The 19862-nt window shown below is 41.6% G+C and overlaps 1 protein-coding gene across 6 annotated transcripts in view; it reads right to left on the bottom strand.

Annotated features, from left to right (window-relative positions):
• Nucleotides 1–19862, bottom strand: part of THSD7B (thrombospondin type 1 domain containing 7B) — a 330826-nt gene that overhangs the window by 101400 nt on the left and 209564 nt on the right. For all 6 annotated transcript variants that reach the window (XR_012588260.1, XM_074594199.1, XM_074594198.1 and 3 more), the window contains 2 exons: nucleotides 6005–6199; nucleotides 458–721 (listed from right to left, as the gene is read on the bottom strand). Coding sequence is in view for 5 of the 6 variants with exons in the window: in XM_074594199.1 (XP_074450300.1) it covers nucleotides 458–721; nucleotides 6005–6199 (459 nt within the window). In the remaining variant the exon portion in view is untranslated. The remainder of the gene's footprint in view (nucleotides 1–457; nucleotides 722–6004; nucleotides 6200–19862) is intronic.

Below are 19862 nucleotides of genomic sequence, written 5' to 3'. Positions count from 1 at the left end.
GAAAAAAAAAAAAATAGTACAAACACCTCCAAACTGAGTGAACAGGAATAAAAATTTATAAACAAGTAAAAGCTGAAATAGGAAATATCCTCAAACAAAACACTATTTGAAATATAGCTTTCTCCTTCTCCTAAGCTTATACTTTTATGGGATTTTAAGATAAATAAGAGAAAGGCATCTGGTATTCTGACAGTGAAGCCAACTTTGGCCCTCTTCTACTTCATTTCCACTGTAGAAATGCCAGCAGACCCTCATATTGAGGAAAATCTTAGTAATAAGAGCGATAAGGAGACATTAGAAGAACGGTGTTCAACACTCATGGCAACGTTGTGAAAGCTGTTGCAGCAGGTAAACAGGTACACACCTATGATGGGCTCCAAAAGGAACCGTTGAGCGATAACCGTGCTGGGCACCAGGGCTATTTACACGTCTTGTGCGCTTTTTTAAATCTCCTTACCCGAACTGCTACAGCGAGATGGTTCCACGAGTCTGCCGGTCTTGTCGTAACAGGCAATCGCTCGCAGTCGTACACCCTCGCCGCACTCCTTGGCGTCTCCATGGGATCGCGTTCCCAACTGCGGCTCCGGTGTACCTCCTCCGATAATGCAGTCGGACCAGTTTCCGTGGGGCTGGGAGGTAAACACCTCGCAGGGGCACAGCTCAGTTTCAACTTGAGGATAAACTTCTGTATTCTGGCATTTGTCTCGCTTTCTGCTTCGCCCTGTTCCAACCGCAGAAATCTGTTCGTTAGCTTAACATCTGCTACTTTTGATAACAACACGTCATATTATTTATACTTGCATGAATTCAACACATTAGAACCAAGACAATCTGAATGTTAATATCCAGGAATGTTTCCGAAGCATCTATTAGCTGCTGCCAGTGCTCTGGAGTGCAAGGACAAGGTATTTATCTCCAGGGGCAACCAGAGAAGTTGGAAATACTGTTTTGATGGGGAGGGCAAGGAGCAAAATGCGAAGTCTTACTCTAGTAATGGTCTGCCCAGAAAACGCTTTGTAATTTTATATAATATCATCTTTCTCTAATTATCTGATGAAAATAAATTGATTGTTTTGTCTCTACTTGCCCGCAATCAATGGTTGCCAGGACAACTTCCAGAGGACTCTACATCAGCCACAACTTCTTCTTTGAGGCTACTTTACAAATTAGATAAAGATGCACTCTGCACACAAACTGGGCTTTGAAGAAAACAGAAAAGATAATCCTCAGTAAATTATTAGGGCTGGAAAGCATTTCAATGGTTATGTTTGGTTTAATGTTTCCTTTTGCTCTGTTCCTTCAACAGGTTTTAAAAGAAGGTTCTTTACAGATCTCTCAGTAGCTTCGGGAAGCAGCAGCATTCAAATAAACCTGTGGCAGAGCTCTTTGCAACCGCACTCTCCAGGCCCTGCTCCTGGAGGACTTCTAGGCATGAGAAGAGGTCCCCGCTACAAGGAGAGAGAATGTAAAGAAGAGGATTCATGCTCCCTGCATCCCTACAGCTGCTCCAGGGAACAAAAGTCCGTATACAGCCTCTAAAGATAAGATCAATGCTTGTCTTGGCACGGCTTAGTCAACGTGATGTGGAGCAATCTTTATGCCGGCTGAGCTCAGGAACGTCTTTGCATTTCGCATCTGCACAGAAGGGGAGAATTCATCTTCCCTAACAAACCGCATCTGTGTCTCAGCCTCAAAACGTTCCTTGGGGAACTTGGACACGCTAAAAATACTTTTGCAAAAAGTTTTTAAAGCTTTGATCACCAAAAAAAAAAATGTTTTCCTCTTTGGTATTGAACACAAATAAGATACTAAAAACAAAATATAAGTTTTATGACCCAACAACCCTCTTGCTAGTCTGGAACCAAGAGTCATTTCACCACATGTCAGCAGGAGCGCAAGCTGGTGTCGTCAACACCTGTTTGCATACAAACATGTACCTCCAAAGAGAAGGGCACCGATCACAGACCCTTAATATCACTGTCCTTCAAGCCCCAGCTCTTTCAAAATTGCATTTCCAGAGTTCTGGGGAATGTAAAGTTTGCCAGTACAAAGCGACAATAAACACAAAGAAATCAAATAGTGACAGCATTTTTATATTTTTTTTATATATATATATATTTATGAGAAAATTCAGGTAAGGTATAAGAGGTACAATTCCACATACTTAAAGGGAAGTCTTTTAAAAGGCTTTGAATAGACTGGGAGCTCTCTAGTGGCATTTCCAGCATTTTATGTTTGATGAGCTGACAGCAGCCACCAACTCAGTGTATAGGCACAGCTGCACGTTCTGCATTGTATTGGTAAACATGGCAATTTGGGGCTTGCCCATGTTTTGCCACTATTACAGGAAGCACATCAGACAGGTAAGGATGCTAATAATCTCACACTTATACAACACTTTTTTTCCAACTTGCCTTGCCATCTGCTTTGTAGGAATCTTCCCTCTAACGAAGTTGCTATGAAAGCCCTATTTTGAGGGCAAAAGTGACATTCATCCCATGCTCTTCACAAAGAGCTAGTTTTAGAAGTAGTGATGCTGATATTTTTATCATCTTCACAGACTGCTTTAGAAATTACTATTAAAAATACCACTGCCAAAATTTTCAAGGACATAAATGCTTCAATTAAATAGTATTTTCTTTTTAAAATTAAATTTCTGAACACTAACAAGTATTATATACGTTAACTATTACCAGGTACTACATACTGTACATAAAAATTATATGCAAAATTAAACACCTTCCTACAGAAAATTCACTGTATCCAGAGTAATGTAAATTAACTGACTGTATTAATTAACTGAAGACTTACCTAAAAACTGTGTTTTCATTATAATGACTTTGAATTTTGATATGTTCTGTAATAAGTCTTTACCTTCTTAAGTAATGACTAATTTTATATGTAGAGTCTATGATTACTTACAAAGTGAAATGAATAATACTATTAAAAACTGAGTGGGAGGCAAGCAAATACTTAGCAAACAATTAGCAGATTCCCACTAAATGACATTGTTAATGAACTCTTATAATGAAGCCGAAGCATTCACTTGAGCAGACACACACAGCAATGAACAAGGACGTACAATTCATGCACACTTACAGAACGGTGAAACACTACTGGATAAAGGAGTCTTAACAGCATGAAGGACTTCCCAAACAGCACCCTTCACACGGATGAGAATTTTTCCAAGAATTTTGGCCAGCTCCAATTTTCATGAAGTTTTACGCCAAGGCAGGTTAAACACTGATCTCATCCACTTCTTCTGGACTGTGGCCAAACCAAAACTGCCTGATTTGGTCCTCCCTCACTGCTCTCCGTGGTGTCCCCACCCCAGCATCACCTGGGACACCTCCTCCACGTTCACCACTTGCTTTTCAGGACACCTTTGCTGGAAGCGGGCTGAGACCATGAGCTCCTTCCCGGCAGGAGGAAGGAAACCCAGCAAGGTCATATGGGAGAGACTGGTGGTGTTTGGTCACAATTGCAGCGCGGGTGAGGAGACAAGACATCAAAACCTGAATATCAGAAACTGGTTTTTGGTCCTCTTACTTGAATGGATCGATGTCTGACGTAGAATGGACTAAGAAAGGGGACAGGTAGGACCATACTCTTTTGTAACTATCACAGATGCTCATAAAGAAAATCCAGATTTAAAACTACCTGGAAGTAAGTATTCGCTTAATTCCTACATATTTTATATAAGAACAGGCACCTGTTACTCTGATAGGCACAGAGGATTTCTACTACTAAAAACATACAGGCACTGACACAGGGAACATTTTAGAATACGCTCTTTGGCAGAAACAATAGAGCATTGTATAATAATGATTTTTATGTAAAAGGGAAATCTTTATCCTTTAATGAGCCATACTGATGAATGGCAGCTTGAAGCCATTATGTCTGTATACTGTAATTGTTAGTTGCTAAAACCTTGGATCGTTCCAATGGTACCAAACTGAATAACAAGACAGCCGTGCAGCCAGGTACAAGCGAGCCTAGAAGAAAGGAGCAGTGGTAGCCACCATAGTTTGCTGCCATTCACCTCCCAGGCATTACCGCAGCAGATATTTTTACAGAAATGTTAGTGCTTTACTCCATAGTAGAAGTCTTTGAAGTTTCACCCCTATTAACGGAGCAAACTCAAGCCAGCTACACCAAAGCTCTCAAACACAACACGGAAATATGAAAAGATGTGAGTGTTCAGGATAACAATAACAGTAAATTTCTTGTAAACCTTCTGAAAACAGTATAATTCATTTTGATTTGATTTAGTTACGTGCGTGGGGGAAGACAACTCCTAACAAAACAAGCAGTTCCAAACTGTTAATGTTATATAGAGTTTTAAAGCTTTTCAGTTTCGTCGGCATTGAAATAACATAATAACAAACTATGACAACAAGTATGGGAGACCGCTCTATGAAATGGTTTCAACTAGAGCGTTTAACAAATACATATAAAAGACCAAACAGAGGTGTTTTAACGATACTGTTTTTTCTTTATTCATGGTATTAATTTGCCCTGTTGAACTACCAGATACTGCTGAGCACAAAACTCACAGATTTTAACTTCATCCAGATTTCAACAGTCTTAAACAGAAAATCACACTGATTTTAATTCTTGTATACATATTTGCCATATGCTTCCCAGAGTAATGGGTCCGATAAAATTGCACAATGCATAGCATAGAGAGGGTGGAAGCAAGGACAGGAAGCCTGGGAGGAATACAGAGAAATTGCCCAAGCAGTCAAGGATCGGGTTAGGAAAGCTAAAACTATGATAGAATAAAATCTGGCCAGGGATGTCAAGGGCAACAAGAAAAGCTTCTATAGGTACATTGGTGATTTTATCACCAACTAGAAGACTAGGAAAAATGTGGGCCCTCTCCAGAAGAAAACGACAGACCTGGTCACCCAGGATATGGAGAAGGCTGAGGTACTCAAAGACTTTTTTGCCTTGGTTTTCACTGGCAAGTGCTCTAGTCACACTGCCCAAGTCACAGAAGGCAAAGGCAGGGACTGGGAGAATGAGGAGACTGTAGGAGAAGACCACTGTAGGAGAAGACCAGGTTCAAGCAATCCCAAGCACAAATACAGGCTGGGCAGAGAATGGCTTGAGAGCAGCCCTGAGGAGAAGGACTTGGGGATGTTGGCTGATAAGCTCAACATGAGCTGGCAATATGTGTTTGTAGCCTAGGAAGCCAACCATATCCTGGCCTGCATCAAAACAAGCATGGCCAGCAGGATGAGGGCCTCTACTACTGCGTCCAGCTCTGGGGCTGCCAACATAAGAAGGACACAGACCTGTTGGAGCGGGTCCAGAGGAGGCCACGAAGATGATCAGAGGCTGGAGCACCTCTGCTGTGAGGTCAGGCTGAGAGAGTTGCGGCTGTTCAGCCTGGACAAGAGAAGGCTCCAGGGAGACCTTATAGCCCCTTCCAGTACCTAAAGGAGGCCTAAAGATGGGGAGGGACTCTTGATCAGGGAGCGTAGTGATAGGATGAGGGGTAATGGTTTTAAACTGAAAGAGAAGAGATTTAGATTAGATACTAGGAAGAAATTCTTTACTGTGAGGGTGGTGAGACACTGGAACAGGTTGCCCAGAGAAGCTGTGGCTGCCCCATCCCTGGAGGTGTTCAAGGCCAGGCTGGATGGGGCTTTGAGCAACCTGGTCTGGTGGGAGGTGTCCCCGCCCAGGGCAGGGGGGTTGGAACTGGATGATCTTTAAGGTCCCTTTCAACCCAAACCATTCCATGATAGTTACTGTTTTATTTGGTTTATGTCTAATGTTTATGTCTAAAAATGTCTGTCCACCACTGAGTTTTCCTGCGTTATTCTCATACCAAAATGTGTGTGCATAAAGGAGGCAATGATCAGTATCGGATCAAAAACCAATTAAGATGATCCCTGTTCCATCTAGATTTTCCCCAAACCCCGTCAGTCCACCAATATATGAGAGGCATCATTCGCAAGTATTGTTATCAGATAAATACTATAAAAGATTTTACCTGTGAGTGACCGTCTCCTACTTCTAGTTGATTCACAGTCAAAGGAGCATGCTGTAAATTTAGACCAGGGGGTAAATGTGCAGTCATCTTTGCAGGGAACGTGACACTCCTGTACAAGAGACGGCATGGCTCCTGCCCACTGCATGCAGTCACTGACATCGGCAGAGTCGTCGTACTCTGACAAGCACGTAACAGCTGGAAAGGAAAGGTACAGAAATCTTTATATTGTTACATATACTGTATTATACTCTATGCAGTCAGTACTTGTGTTCTATGAGATTCACTCTCCTGGGTTAACAGGATAAAGTTTTAGGTTGTTGTTCATAAGTCACTCAAAGATGCGCTAGAAGCTTCACAAAACCATAAAGAGACATTCTTGTTTGAGCAACGTGTTATCTAAACAATGATATAAATGCAATAGGCTCAAGGAGGCTGTCATTTTAAGGGTTGGGGCAAGAGTTTAACCAATGATACATTGTGTGACCAAAAAAGAAAATATATAATACTGCAGCTACGTGCCATAAAGTGTATTTGTTCGAGGCCAGGATTCCCAAGCTGTGACGCACACACTACCCACAGAACTGAAACTGCTTCAAAGTGGAAAAAAAACCCTAAAAAATACATTAAAAAGCTTCCTTCTCCAAAACTGCCATCTTTTCCGTATTTCAGATGAAGGGAACAACGGTCAGAGCAGCTTTCCCATAGAGTGGTGACCTCTGCTCTGCCTGAGCAGCAGATGCCACAGCTAAATGCTTCTTGCAGCAAGGTGTAAACACCAGGTCTGTCCCCTCCAAACTGAGTTCCCTAAACATTGTGCTACCCCTCATGCTCTCCCTCTCTCTGGCCACACAAACTTGTGAGTCTCTTGCATAAACAGAGATGTTTAGGAGGAAAGGCATGAGCGTCCAGCCTATAGCCATGGTAGAAAGGGGCTACAGCTGCTGCACTTTACTACAAGCCTACTTTACGGTGCGCTACCAAATGGATCCATTAACAGAAAAACACCAAGAAACAACTGCTGTGTGGGTCTTAGCTGAGGACAGTGTCACTCTGCCCAGCTCCACCTGACCTGAAGCGCCTTCGCGCTCGGGCAGAGGCAGAGCCCCTGCGCACGTGCCGAGTGTCACCACCACACGCAGCTCGAGCGAGGCTGCTGCAGCCCACCTTCAAATGCCATGCCCTCCTCTGGTCCCCTGCCCAAAGCTTTCTCTAAGACTGGGCCGTGGCAACAGGGAACATCAGGCATAGGGCTGATGGACTGACCGCAGCTGCGGCTGAAGTCTCTGAATTTGGACGTAGATGCCTTTGGGCCCAGCCAAGAGTCCAACGGGGTTTGCAAGAGCACAGCCCAGGACTTAGATGCACTGATTTGCCCCCAGTTTTATTTTAGGTCAATGCCCTTTGCCTTTGACACCCCTGTCCTTTTTTGGACTGCGATAATTAATTTTTCAAAGTGGATAATGGCATTGTGTAGCCATGATGGAGGACAAAAGTATTAATGTATAAATCTGAGTCACAGGAAGCCTATAATAAAACTTGCTACAGTTTCAGTGAATTAACAATAGGTAATTGTAATAAAAAAAAAATAACCTGCACATCACGGAGTCTTTCATTTCATTAATAATAATTAAATCTCGCAAAATATCAAAGTTTATAGGTTATTTATACCCTACGTTGTAGGTTAACCGAGGCAAAGATAGGTCATGACTTGATTAAAGCAATAAAATCAGGGACAGGGTTAGGAATTGAATTTGGGCCCAAGAGTTTAGTCATGTCAGGCTCTCTGATTCAGGCAAGTACACGCATTGTACCACAAAGAATGATGAAATTATTTAATCCAGATTTTATTATTTAACTTTAACAACCTGTGATATTATTTTATGGAGATTCCTAAATAATTCGGGGTTTTGAGGCTGCGTATGTTTTTCCTTGCCGCCAGCACTTAATGTAACTGGGAGTGCGTGAAGGAAAAGGGAAAAATAACTCTCTGTTTTCTCACAGTTAAAGGATTTACTGGGGTGTAACTCTGCAATGAATACACATGATTTTTGGTTTTTACCTACAGTACTGTATGAGAGCAAGGGATGGGTTGGCAACCACCTAGAAATAAAAAAAAAAAATCTCATTAAAATGTAATTAGATTTCTAAGGAAAAAATCAGCATTTTGAAGAGCGTGCAAAAGGCAAGCAATTGTTAAAAGTCTCTTTAGACTCAAGTGACAGTAAATCAGCATATTAATAACTACCTCTAAATTGCTGATCCTTGCCTTTCACTTTCAATCCTTGTGACCCTTATATCTCTCAACTCCGGCAGCCAGAAACTCAGAGACATTCCCCTTCTCAATTACGAGAGCGCGAGGACAGAGGTCACCACTCTGTACGGGAAAGTGGGGTAATTGCCCTCTCCTGGAAGGTTAAACAAGTAATAGGCTCTGATGCCCAAGGTCTGTGTAGCCTCGTTACCTTCAGCAAGGACACCAAAGATTGGGCAACACAAACGTGGCCACGTGAAGTACGGCCAAGCGTATGCAAACCATCTTCTCAGCATCACTACACCCGCTAGCGTCCAGGGGGACGTGAACAATATCCTGCACTGCCAGCCCCATGAAGCAATATTTGCAATTGCATAATAAACCATCACGTTGCAATGTTTACTACCATCTGACAGAAGACCACAATTCATTCCTGACATTTACTAATGGCAACACAAGTGATGGAACTTCGAAATATCGATGTTAAACCAGACGCTCCACTCTGCAATGAGTTATTGTCTGATGGCCCGATCTTCTCCACAAATGTCCTTAATTTTAAGCATACAAATAATTCACTGAGTTTGCTGAGGTTATTTAGATGCTAAAAGTGATGGATAAGGCTTTGAGCAGCCTGGTCTAGTGGGAGGTGTCCCTGCCCGTGGCAGCAGGTTGGAACTGGATGATCTTTAACGTCCCTTCCAACCCAAACCATTCTATGACACATGAGATCAGGGCAAATATCGCACAGAGACCATGGAGCTCAGAAATTAGTGTCAAAAATAAACATGGGCAGAGGAAAGTTAAATTAAAACAACAAATAATATAGTGGATTATACATGTATAAGCATAGAGCCAAGAGGAAGTTGAAGAGAAGAAAATATAACGGATAGTCTAGTAAGAGACATAAGAGCTAAAGGAGGAGAACAGGTGGATCTGCTGTGAGGTGACTGGGGACAGGCCGGTGGTTGAAAATACAGAATTGCTTCTCTTCTCTACTTCAGGAATTTTTATAAGCGCAGATCCCGGTAACTCAATCAGGTCATTCCTGACAGACCAACAAAGCCTCAGTGTCAGCATGGAGAGCAGGCAGCAGCCAAAGAGCAAGGCATCCAAAAAGCTTTTTTTGATGCCTAAAACACTACCTAAAGAGCGAACATTCCTCTTGCTTCCCACTCTCCTGGACTTTCACACGTATCAATGCCAACGGTGTTATTACCAAGCTTGTGGGCCCAGAGGAGCACCTCTTTGGTGACCCAAGTGACAGCTGCGCCACTTTGCTGGGAGAACGGGCACTTCTTGTTTCACATGCACAAAATAAAATGCCAGCCGTGAACATCTGATAGCCTTCCACACCAAAACCCCACACCTCCTCAGGTTGGCCTAAGCAATACAATGCATTTCAGCCAGGTGAGGAGGCAATTCATGTCCACTCGAGAGCCTGCAAGCATCTTCCAAGACGATGTCAAGGCATGACTTCTTCAGTTTGAGCTGAATTATCTTCAAAAGCCTGAGCTTCATGGGCCTGATCTTTACAGCATGTCACTCAAGACATGACAATGACTTTACAGCACGTCACACAAGAAATGGCAGAGTTCTGCTACACGCTTAGACTATGTCTGTTATAGTTCAGCACGAACTGCTAAAATAAATGAAATAATAAACCAAATGTCCATTAGGGCATTTTAATGGATGGAGAAGGACCAGGCAGGAAGCTGCAGAGATGTCAGATGCACTCCCGTGGTTTGGTCAGGAACTAGTCACCTCATTTCTACCTGCTGCGAACTTATTTCCCAGTTAAGTTAGCTTTGACTTATAAGAAAAAAATATTTCCAAATACAGGCACTTCTGAAAACAGAATGAGACAAATTTGTTTTCAGTGGAGCTTCAGGAAAGTTACTAAAATTATTTATCCTCGGTGGTTTCAAACTACTGATTGGTTTGTGTTGCATAAAAAATATTTCCCCGTAATCCTCAGTTCTGTCACAATGGTTTTAAATAAACTTATACCGCAAAGCCATTTCTGCTATGTCAACTTCTCTTTTGTTTTTTTTTTTTATAAGTGGGATACCACCGGAGGGCAAATGCAGTCCGTTTGCAGCCCTATGCACAGACGAAAGAAAAAATAAATAAATCACATCGTAACAATAAATACCTCCTAGACATAATGTGTGATTTCTACCATCTCTGCAGCATTTAAAATGGACACAAACATATGAAAGATAAACAGCTAATAACAGGACACTGCCAGATTAAGGGTTTTGAATTATAATATTGATTCCCACTAAGAGGGAAAATGCAGGATTTCCTTTTGAACTCTCACTATTCTTTCATATTACTACCAGTCAACGCCAGCAAATTGGAATTAAACACTTGGGGCCAAGCTCCAGGGTGACAATTTAATGCAGTTCTGTTGATACAAAACAATGGCTGGCACAAAAAAAACCCAAAACAAAACGAGAAAAAAAGTATATCTTCTCTTGTAACAATAAAAACAAGATCATGAATTAAACTGAAAGGTAACCAGGTTTAAAATGCCAAAAGAAAATATGTTTTTTTCAGGGCAGGGCTGGAGTTGTTTAACAGCCAGTGTGGATACACCCGGTAAGGTGCCATCAAAAGTTAGCGATTAATATGAGCAATGCAATAGCTGCAGATGCAACCGCTCTGCTCCAAGGCATAAGTCAAGGTGTTAAACGCACAGTCTGCGGAGGAAATTTTCCCTTTCTGCCAGTACCGGGTCCTGTCGGGATACTGAACAAGGACTGCTGGCGGGACATTCAGTACGGCTGTCTCTGTCTCCTTGTTTTATATTTACACTCACAAGAGTATATTTGTATGCCATCATCTTAGCATACGGCACGTAGAAACATATGGAAGCTATATTCTTTAACTACATTTATCTTAAATTAAAAGTAAATAGCAGACACTCCTCCTATAAACTTTTACATGGTGAAATCAAACGTTTGTATGCTGCCAAACTGCAGACGCGCTGAATGCATCCTGAGACGACATTACATCCCCACCAAAGACGCGTGTCAGCATCAAACCGGGGAACTCAAGTGCTCTCAGGAGACACGTGCCTGACTTGAGCGCACTACAGACAGTCCGAACAAAAGGAGTGTGTATTGAGAAAGAAATATTATAGGCACAGCATTGCATCCAATAAGGAAAGATAACATAAATATGGTTCCTCTTAAGTAAAAATCCAATTACAGACAGTCTTGGTAATCATATTCATTTACCAAAGTTATAATCAATTCTCCTTTAAAAATGCATCTCAACAGTTTCCACGGGGTAAAAAGCTGAGGAGTGAGAATATCAACTACCAACCAGAAAAATTATATTGTACCATGGCACTTCAATTTGGGAAACCTAAATTAGTGGTTTCAAAACCCTGGAATTAAATGTCATTAGAACATCTGAAAACAATGACTGATAATTCCAGGAAAGTACACTCAGGCCAAACACTAAAACTAAAGCTACGCAGTAGTGTAAATTAAATGACTGCACTTAGTAGAGGAACAACAGGATGACCGATGAGGCTAGACAAGAAGTCTACATCCAAGAGGTGCGGACAACAATGTAATAATCATCTCTGGCTTCAAATTCTAAGAATGTGTCATCACTGCCAGCACGTAAAATCAAGGGTATTATTTTAATGTAGCTGTTTACCTTCTCATTGTTCAGAAAAATTCTCATTTTGTGTTGCATAATTATTCTCATTATCCTTCAATGTAACACAATAACATATCATTTCTTACACGAATCACTATTGATAAGTGAAAAGGGAGTTTAGGGATAATACGTCAGAAAAAAAAAAAGAAGAAAACTTTAAGGATCCAGACTTGCCGACTACAAGCACAGCCTCATAACTCATGATGACCTCACTTATTTTCTGTATTGATGCTCCTTTATACTTAGAATGAGTTTCTCCAAAATCCCAGGTGGAATATTTTATGTTATTCTTGGTATGTTAATGCAACCCCTAATTATAGACAGAGACCAGAGCAGACATAATACAAGATGTAAGATAAGGCTATGCTGAGACTCAGGTTTAAGTCTAAGGTCCTGATTCTGTAAGGACACAAACACACGTCACGTCGTCACTGTGACAGCCCCCTTGGATGCAGCAGCACTCCCTGCAGTGAAGTGTGTCCAAACTCTGGACTTCCAGAAGCAACCCATAAGATAACCATTAAAAATAAGTCTGAGGAAAAGAACAAATGATGCCAGGAAGGACATCACAGACACAAATCTCATAAAAATAACTGAGGAAGAGCTGGAACAACTAGTTACACAGGAGGAAAACTGCCTCTGAGATCACCGGTATCCCATTTTGTAATTATTAATGATATTGACAGTAGTGCTAAAGGGCTAACAAATGCCACGGAGCAAACAGAGCGCTGAATAAACACGGACCCCAACCAACCTGCACCATAAACAAAACACAGGAGCCCGAGGTGAGGTTGGGAAGCAATAAAGATGGTAAATACCAACTGAAAAGATAAAGGAAAGCAACTGAAATTATTTGCATGAAAAGGGGTCAGGGAAGAATTGGGCAGAAAAGTTGGGCACAGAGCATTAGCATGGAAAAGAGACTGTAACAGGGGAAAGCGACAGAGTTAGAAGGGAAGAAAAAAAACCCATGCAAAATTGTGAAGATCCTTCTCAAGGTAAAGGTGCATGTTTCAGCTGCTCTTCGGGTTGGTTGCTCTCTGCAGCCTTTCCACAATAAGACGTGTACATGGAGAAAAAGACAGGTTAATCTAGGTACAGGAGCCTCAGAAGAAGACGAGTGCCAGCTGCAGCTTTCTGGGGTGGCGGAAGGTCACCTCCAGCGCAGCCCCAGCCAGGGCAGCCATCCCCGTGTGCGTGTGTCTGACCCAACCATAGAGCTCCTCTGCAGCTACATCTCATCGGCATTCACCAGATGGAAAGGGATGAAGAGGTCTGTACGCAAGGTCTGCACACCAGAGGAGCACGTCCCTCCCACACCGTTCACTCTTCATGGCCCAGAGCCTCCCAGCCAACACCACAGCGCGAGCACGAGAACGGCGCGGTTTGTCTGAAAGGGATTAAATACGTCCAAGGCTGCATATTAAAACCAGTAAAATCAGTGCAGGCTGACGTCGGTCATTTAACATCTTAAACTGGACTCACCTCTGTTCCATTTTACTTCTTGGAGTACAATTTTTCTTTGATAATTATGGATAAGGTTATCAATTATTTGGTTGGGAATACATGATTTGAATCTTTCGATTTGCCAAGCTATGTGACCTGATGTTTTAGTTCTCCCTCAGCTGTGAGCCAAGACTGCCCACTGTTTAAGGACAAGTAGGAGAGAAATACATTGCCAGAAAGCCCATTCCTCCTCCCACCCGCACAATGAATGCAGAACACGGGATTGATACATTAACGTCTAGCACCGCTTTCATTTTAATACAAGTGTTTTCTTATTGCAAGAGGTTCACACTCTGCCTGGCTAGAAAGACAAAATAATATGATTTTTTAATGTTTCAAATTTACTTTGGCCAGAGAATAACTGCAATCTGAGTGCTTCCGCATTATGCAATCAGTCTAAGGAATCTTTCACAATTTTTCCCTTTTTTTCTAACATTATTATAGGTTTTGAATTGCTTTTACTTTCATTTTCTATTAAAAAGAAAATCAATGGAAGTGCATTAGATGATTAATGATAGAAATTATGCTTCTGCTCCTTTCAGAGAGCATAACAAAATACAAAAATATGCTTCCTTTTTTGCCTCTTTCTGTGGCCCACAATTACTAAAATTACTCGAGTTCAATTTATTTGTAGCACCAATCATCAAGTTATATTTAAGATGAATTATTTATTGCACTACTTGAAAATAAAACTAAGACACCCTGTTATATATACACACATTGAGACCACAGCAAATAAAGAGAATCAAACATGCCAAGTAACACAAGAGAGAGAAAATGGAAAATAAACACAACGTTTACAGTATTTCTGGTAACTCCAGTTGGAAAATCACTTAGCTGACTAAGCAAGCACTGACTTTCTTTTGAAAGCTCTGCCTCAGTTATACAGCCACTGGCCAGTGTTTTTAGTGATAACTGGATGTCATGCCGCCTGTTTTATTCCAGCTAGGTCCAGTTTTTGGTAGCACCCCCCAGTCACGTTTCACGACAGCAGCAGAGCGCTCCACACCACAGCCAACTCACATGGCAAACCCGACCTTCGGAAGGTCTCAGAAGACAAGCCCTGTGAACTCGTCCAGCCAAACGTCCCTTTCAGTCTGCGTTTTTTTTGTTATCAGGTTTGATAAAATTATCCACTTGTATCATCTTTCAGATCACTGGGCATTCGAAAACATTGCGTTATGTTGGTTTAGAAAAATACATTTGAAAATCTTGCTCTGGAAGGCAGGCGCTCTGCCATTCACTCCATCTACCTCTTTACAGTGAACTGCAGATACTCAAGCCAGAACATACCACTAACACACCGACACATTTACAACTCGCCCAACATTACATTTAAAACATTATGGTCCAAGGTAACACCCAAGGATTTTATTCTACCCTTCCTCCTCAGCTCCCCAACTCCCCACCTCTGGTTCTCCTCATTTTGGCATTCAAAACTCCTCGTTGCTCTTGGCCGGTCAGGGACCAGCAACCAAGCCACTGTGGACAAATATGGGCCCATCAACAACTTTTCAACTCATCCTGATGCCTCTTGCTCCCACTCGCCCCTTCTCCTCATTCTCTCCCAGTTAATTCTGTGGTTAATGCCCAAATCCTGTCCAACCAGGCCTGCTCCAAGCCCCAAGTAAGGCAGCGCAAATTAACCTGCCATTGCATAGATCTCATTACAAAACGGGGTTGTGTGGCAGCCTGTTGTCCATTGCAGTGGATTCATCATATTTTCTCCAAAATTTGTATTTTCTCACTGCCTGGCCGCACAAATTAACATTTAAGGGAAAATAAACAAGTTTGTCCAAAATATCAATTCCTCCCTGACAGTACTGCCTGCGCAATGCTGGTTATACCACTGCACCACAGTCAAGATATGCAGATTTGGACTGGTGTAAAATAAGACCAGAATCTGGTCTTTTCTATTTATTTGTATTTTTAACCATGCTTCTCCAGAACTCAGACCACTACGGCACTTTACAGCATACAGACTTGTCGTCTTTATCAAAGTCCAAACCTGCAGTTCAGAAAGTAGTAACATGGAAATCTGGAAACCCTCTCTTCACTTTCTGTATTCCACTCTCAGAAACTGCTGTTAAATTTTTCTGAAGTACCAATGGATTTTGTAGATATGGTCCTGCAAAAAACTTTCCACTTCAACTATCACTTTTCTACAGTAACGAACAGATAAGAATACTAAATGCTTTAAGGTCTGAAGTCTGGCTGCTCATCTCCAGCCTAAAATTGATGAAACAACTAAATCTACTTTGACCGAAGCTAATAAAAATGCATACTCGAATAATTCGTCTTATCTAAATTAAGTATCTTGCAGCCATCATACAACATTGTCCACCTTGTGAGACAAAATAAAAAGAGATCGAGATCGAAGGGTCAGCACAGTCTTAAGTACACTAAAGGCGCTGTACTTAGATTACAGCTGAGAGTGGGAGAAAGAGATTGTGAAAAATTTCCCGAGGACAACCTTGAGAAATCAAATGTTTGGAGCCTTTCAGGAGATTTGCCCAGTGGGAAACGTAAGTACACAGACTTGAATCCCAGTAAGAGCAAAGTCACACTCTGATGTGTGGGAGTTTCATATATGTATACACAATGTATAAATTATACATAAAGAAAGGCTTTTTATACTTGGTCCTAAACATTCCTAGCACACAGGGGAAAAGTGTTTTACAGAAACCCCACCTCGGGGCATCCTTTCTTTTGCAGGAAAAAAAAAAAAAAAAAAAAAAGATAAACAACACCAAAAAACCCCAAATTCCACAGATCAGACTAACAGTCCAAGACACATTTCTGTATAGCGGGTATAAAAGACCCTGATTCCCATAAGAATTGGTATTTCCCCTGGGTCATGTTAAATGAACTTTTTTGTGTAAGTAAAGGAGTTCCAATAGGTTTGCCTCTTAAGAATAATAAAAATAGTTACACTCATCTTTCCTTATGTTTGTTGTTCAGACCATTGTCACCGCTAGTGCGTTCCTTTTTACTCTTCTTTTGACGATAACAGATCTAAAGGGACTATTTGCTTTTCCCTTCTGTTCTCTTAAAAAACAAGGTAGAAGATCAGAGAAGATGCAAAGGGAGATATCTTACAGTAGGTTATGTTTTTCTTATGATGATCTTCTCTTCCTTTCTTACAGGCAGAAAAAAAGAAACATTTCGTATTTAGCTGATGCTACTGCTCTTCTTAAATTTACACTAAATCATTATAATTGAGTGGGGATTATAAAGCAGATGGTATTTCTGCCGAAACAATGGGAAAACTCACATTTATTTCAATAGGAAAAGAACAGATCCTGTTACACTTTCTTTTTAATATCTATGATTTGTTTGCAAGCATTTGTTTCTAAAGCAATTACACAATCCAAACACTGATTGATTACTATAGAATTGTTCATGTCTAACAGATACAATATTTGGACACAAAAACTTCTCTATTGTGACTTCTTTACTGTTGGTTCAGACCACATAATTTATGCTTTGTTTAACCAAAAAAACAATCAAATGCAATAAAAGACTAATACAAGAGAAAATAAATTGCATTAGAACTACCAATAGTTTCCAACCTGCTGGAAGATTATTAGTATTTTTAGCTATTCTTCATGTGCTTCATTCTAGCTGACCCTGGGGTACGGCTGACTGGGACACTATGCTACGTTTTCTTATATTACAGTCTTCCCAGTACAAACCATTCTGACCTTGGCTGTACTAAATCACCAGTTTGATCCTCATTCCCTCTTTTCACCTGTGAAGTTTTGTTTATCTTTGCTGGGGCTCGGAGCAGTTTCTCCCAGGACATTGCTCTGTGTGTGAATCTCTCCTGATACTGAAGGCTTCTGCCAGATGTCCTTACAAGATCAGACAACATCACGCTGAAAGCGAGGAGCACTTAAAGCAGGAGAAGGTCATCTCTGGAAAGCAACTTGGAGTAAAATTTTACAGAAGTGTTTACGTTTCGGTTTTTTTTGACTTCTTAAAAAAATATTATTTAGCAAAAAAATAAATCCTTAGCATGCCTCTCCTGGCTTGTTTGAAAGTGGTCACGAGCAGGTATCTTCAGCTTCTTCATCCTGTAAGAGCAGAAACATCCTCCGCACCTCTGAAGTCCTTGGTGGCCATGCACAGCACCAGGACCTACGCTCGGGACCTGGAGAGGCAGGTCCGTGCCCGCCATGGAGGGCATCAGTACGGAGACAGCAGTGATCGGACGTGAGGCTGCCTCAGTGCCACCAAGCCCAGAGGAACATCTAACCCTTTCTTCCCTGGAGAGGGAACAAAGACTACGGCCAATACACCCAGCACTACCATTTCCCTTAAAACCAAGGAAACGTAGTCAGAGGGACTTCCAAAATTTCCCAAAGTAGTAATTAATTCTTCCATTTGAGAATGTTATTTAGGAAATAAAATCCAATGCAAAACCAACTCAGTACTTTGAAAATCCATCAAGATTCACATCACATTTCCTTTTCAGAAGAGAGAACTGATATTCGGAATTTTAAGTGTGTATTTCAATGAAACAGTAAATAGCAGCTTTCTACTTCATCAGAAGCCCAAAGGAAAGGGAACTTTCCACACAAACATGCTGTACTTGGGAAACCAACTCTTACTGTTGCTATAATGAAAGTATAAATACAGCACACTACAAATCCATAGGAATTTCTTTCTATGAGCAAGTTTGACGTGGCACAGCCAAATAAATTAAGATAGTATGGCACTGCAGAACGGAGAGCGTCTCCAAAATACTGCGTCGCTATTTTGCCTTCTCTAGATCATTCATCGCATCAGACCTTTGTCTCAATTTCTCTTTAAACCTTTGTCTTGCCCTGTTTGAAGACCCACGCTCCAGGGTTATATCTTATCAGTTAATTAACTTTTAGAACGGAAACATAGCAAAAATGACTATATAAACTTTTGCTCGCATATATCAAAGCCAATGTCAACCAATGTGGTTCCTGCGTACCTAATCCAGGAGACTTACAATAAAAACCCATCTTCCCTTTACAGCCTGAGGCAGAAGCCGGTTTGGCAGAGAGATGTGTGAAGTGACGAGTTTTAGTAGAGCAGTAACGTTGCTCAACAGTTTAAATATTGGTCTAGCTACTAAACTTTATGGCATGAGGTTCTGTCATTACACTATTAAATACCAAGATTTCGTCCACCGTTTTCACTACCTCAGAATAATGCAAAATTCATTTCAGAAAAAAAAAATTGCAATTTAAGAGGGTTCCCCTCCCCCCGCCTGCCAAGAAAAAAAACCAAACACCAAACCTTGAAGGTAACGCTACTCTTCAGTAGATCAAGGCAACACTAACAGGGGAGTGTGGAGTGGATGTGCAATAGATAGTCCTTCACTGTAAATTAATGAACAATTTAGCAACAAAATACTAGAAGGAATGAAAAGCATCACTTTCATTCAGGGCCTATAAGGTCACTGCCAACGAGGCATAAAGGAGAAACCAATTAAGTTGGAAAATTTGAATCAACAAATGAGGAAGAGGAGGATCCTCAGAAGCAGCTTTGATTTTTATTTTACTGGTTCTTCACCCAATAGCAGCAGATCTCATTGATGTGGACTGAAGAAAAAAATCAGGTAACAGAGAACTGAACAAGAGCCAGCGTTTGAAATCATTTTGCCCACGGTTCAAAACGACAATGAAAGACCCAGCAGTGAAAAGGATGAAACGTAGAAAAAAATAAAGAATTTGAATGGGAATCGGAGCCTGAAAGGATGCTGCGAGGGCTGGGAGAGCCTGGCAGCCCCTCATCCAACTCCAAGCACGCCTCTTCCCCCTGGTGAGGATCAGGCCCCCGGGCTCCCACCTCCTCTCATTTCGGAAAAGCTGTGCAATCTGGCGTCGTGATCAGTACAGCCGAATGGAGAGGAACCCAAGACGGGACCCCACAGGCTGTATCCCAGGGATGCATCGCCAGGCAGGGGCAGAAATGGGAAAGAAGCTGGGAAGTTCGTGCTGGGACAGCTCGGAGAGCTCAGCTCCACACAACGGATGGGGAAAACCCCTTGGGAAAAGCAGTCCCTGGAAGGAATCTCACTAAAGGAATGAAGGTCAAGTATGAATTTTATTTCGTATTTTATCTTTGAAAAATAGCAGTGGTTTTCAGTAATAGAGGGAGAAAAATCTATACATAGCAGCCAAGTGCAACACAAGTCATCCCCATTACAGAGTTCAATAAAAAAAATAATGTGTCCTGTAGTTGAAACACTCCACAAAGGACTTCGGTTGCTGAATGTACCAATCTGATCAGATAACAAGTGAGCAGAAGTTTAAGCCATGTCAGGAATTAAGGCAGAAAACGTGGATCCTGACCACAGTCCTGCAGACCACGTGGTGAGCAGCTCACCGTTCCCGCGGCCCTGTGAAGGCAGCCAGAGGCAGCCTGCTCCCACCCCTCTCACCTCAA

This window comes from Larus michahellis, chromosome 7 (assembly GCF_964199755.1).
Source record: "Larus michahellis chromosome 7, bLarMic1.1, whole genome shotgun sequence".
Classification (NCBI taxonomy): domain Eukaryota; kingdom Metazoa; phylum Chordata; class Aves; order Charadriiformes; family Laridae; genus Larus; species Larus michahellis.
Note: the sequence above shows the minus strand (reverse complement) of the source record. Positions and strands in the feature narration are given on the sequence as shown.